General features: G+C 32.8%; 1 protein-coding gene across 1 annotated transcript in view; it reads left to right on the top strand.

Moving 5' to 3' along the window:
• The window catches only part of LOC143025512 (uncharacterized), a 295,966-nt gene that overhangs the window by 290,797 nt on the left and 2,669 nt on the right, over nucleotides 1-2,500 (top strand). Inside the window, exon 5 of the mRNA XM_076185292.1 lies at nucleotides 1,617-1,785. Coding sequence (XP_076041407.1) covers nucleotides 1,617-1,785 — 169 coding nt within the window. The remainder of the gene's footprint in view (nucleotides 1-1,616; nucleotides 1,786-2,500) is intronic.

Below are 2,500 nucleotides of genomic sequence, written 5' to 3'. Positions count from 1 at the left end.
AATTCGTTGAATAATGCATCATAAGCTACTAAAGAACGTAAAACACTTATATTGCACCACTTCACTGAATGTAAACAAACTTCGAAACGTGCATTCGAGACGGTCAACGCAGCCGTTAATCCCATTTTCTCTGATGGTCGTATGCTATTGAAAATCATTGTGTTCTAATCTCTAAATCCAAGTAAAAAGATAATGAGCCCTACTTATGAACAAATGCTTCTGTTGTTATTAGCACCAATGGTTGAATTTCATGTTTTATAATACGATTAGTAGAACTTGACCACAGTATAAAGTGCATCAATAAGTTGAAATGTATGTTTATGACAGCGTCTCGATAAATGTCGAGCCATGACGTCGTAATGACAACTATGAATAATCACAACACTAACACTTCGCAATTACATTAAAGCAATACAATGTCATAATTATATTCATATTTTGCCCTTCCAAATAATACGTTGCCATTATAAGACTAAACATATAACAGGTGCAATTATGATTTGTACATAACTAACTCCCCTTGTCATCGAGTACACTGATCACATGTTAGTGTAAATGAATTCGGCAGATTTATTAGAAAAAAAAAATTGTACTAGTCATCGGATTAAACACTTCAAAATCCTTGACATTAAAGTATAAAAATTACGAAAGCTATAAATCAATATAATTTACTCATATGATTCTCTCAACCGTAAAAACAAATATAATCTTTGACATGTTTCATTTGATATGATCATAACGAGATGGAAAACGACGCGTAATTGTGGCTGAAACTGATACTGAGTAGAACAGCCTGGCTATAGATAGAATAGTAATAAATAAATCGTATAGATTTTTTTTTACTTCATTGTATTTTATTTTATCTATTTTATCTTTTACTTTTTATTTGTTTTATTTTGTTTATTTTATTTTATTTTATTTATTTATTTATTTATTTATTTATTTATTTATTTATTTATTTATTTATTTATTTATTTATTTATTTATTTATTTATTTATTTATTTATTTATTTTATCTTTTACCCTGTGGAAAACCTGGTCCTTATCTGAAATTAATGGAAAAAAATCCTGTAACAATTTTATTTATTTGCTACCAATAGACAAAACAATTCACATGAGGATATACAGACATGCACAAATGTAGTTCTGCGAGACAGACGTCGGAGAGGGTCATCTCCCATCCGACCGCTTAAAAAATTCTTGAACATCATTACTTTACCGAGTCATTGGCATAGGAATAGAATTCACGTTTCACTCATCACGGACAGCAGTCCGACGTTTCTTTCAGTAGAGATCTATGGAAGTGTCCAAGGACCGTTGTCGGTAGGAGTGGGGCGGCGGGATTTTTGGCAAAAAGATTAGAGGATAAGCACAAGGGAGTCCTAATATGTCATGTATTTAGCGAGAGAGGGAGAGAGAGAGAGAGAGAGAGAGAGAGAGAGAGAGAGAGAGAGAGAGAGAGAGAGAGAGAAGAGGGAGAGAATAACAGAAACCTATTTTATTTCTTATATTTTATTTTATTTAACTATATTCATTTGTTTCTTTATTTTATTTATTTATCCATTTATTTTCTTACTTCCTTTTATTTATATATACATATATTTATTTCGTCACAGGTGGTGAATCACGAGGCAACGACAGGTGTGCGGGTGGAGGTGTGGACGCAAGGTGGTGACACCTACAGCTCGCTCCTGCTGGACTCTGCCCAGCTGGAGCATTCAGGCCCCTACACCTGCGCGCCGGCCAGCACCAAGACGGCCTCAGTCACTCTTCACGTCATCAAAGGTATAAGCAACATCTCTGGGACATCTTCCCACAAGTCAACACCTCATCTAGTACGAGTCAACTGAATAAAATCGAAAGCTTTCCACAAACATATATATATACATACACACATACATACATACATACATACATACGTACATATATACATACATACATATACAACATGCATGCATAATTACATATATGCATATATACATACATATACGCATACATACATATATACATACATACATATATACATACATACGTATATTCATACATCAATACATTATATACATCTATGTATATATACATTATATACATGCATTATACACATACATACATACATACATACGTATATACATACATCAATACATACATACATCAATACATTATATACATCTATCCATACATACATTATATACATACATTATACACATACATCAATACATATATGCCATACATAAATACATGTATACAGACAGACAGACATATAGAACTAGTCTTTATCTATTATGCAGCCAGGCGATTTTATTCGTAAAGCTAGCGATAACCCCCGCATAGAAGGGAATCGTATATACCTGTTACTATAGACCAGCTATATATCAATTAGCCACTAGGCCCAGTGGTTCATTTATGCTATTTTTAGGAAATATAGAAAAATAAACGTTCCTTTTTTCCAATTTATTGGTCGACAGAACATGTTCGTTGATCATGTTCTAGCTAGGCTCGTTCA

The sequence above is a fragment of the Oratosquilla oratoria genome, chromosome 5 (genome assembly GCF_046742065.1).
Source record: "Oratosquilla oratoria isolate Oo_2021 chromosome 5, ASM4674206v1, whole genome shotgun sequence".
NCBI lineage: Eukaryota > Metazoa > Arthropoda > Malacostraca > Stomatopoda > Squillidae > Oratosquilla > Oratosquilla oratoria.
This window is presented reverse-complemented; position numbering and strand designations above follow the sequence as displayed.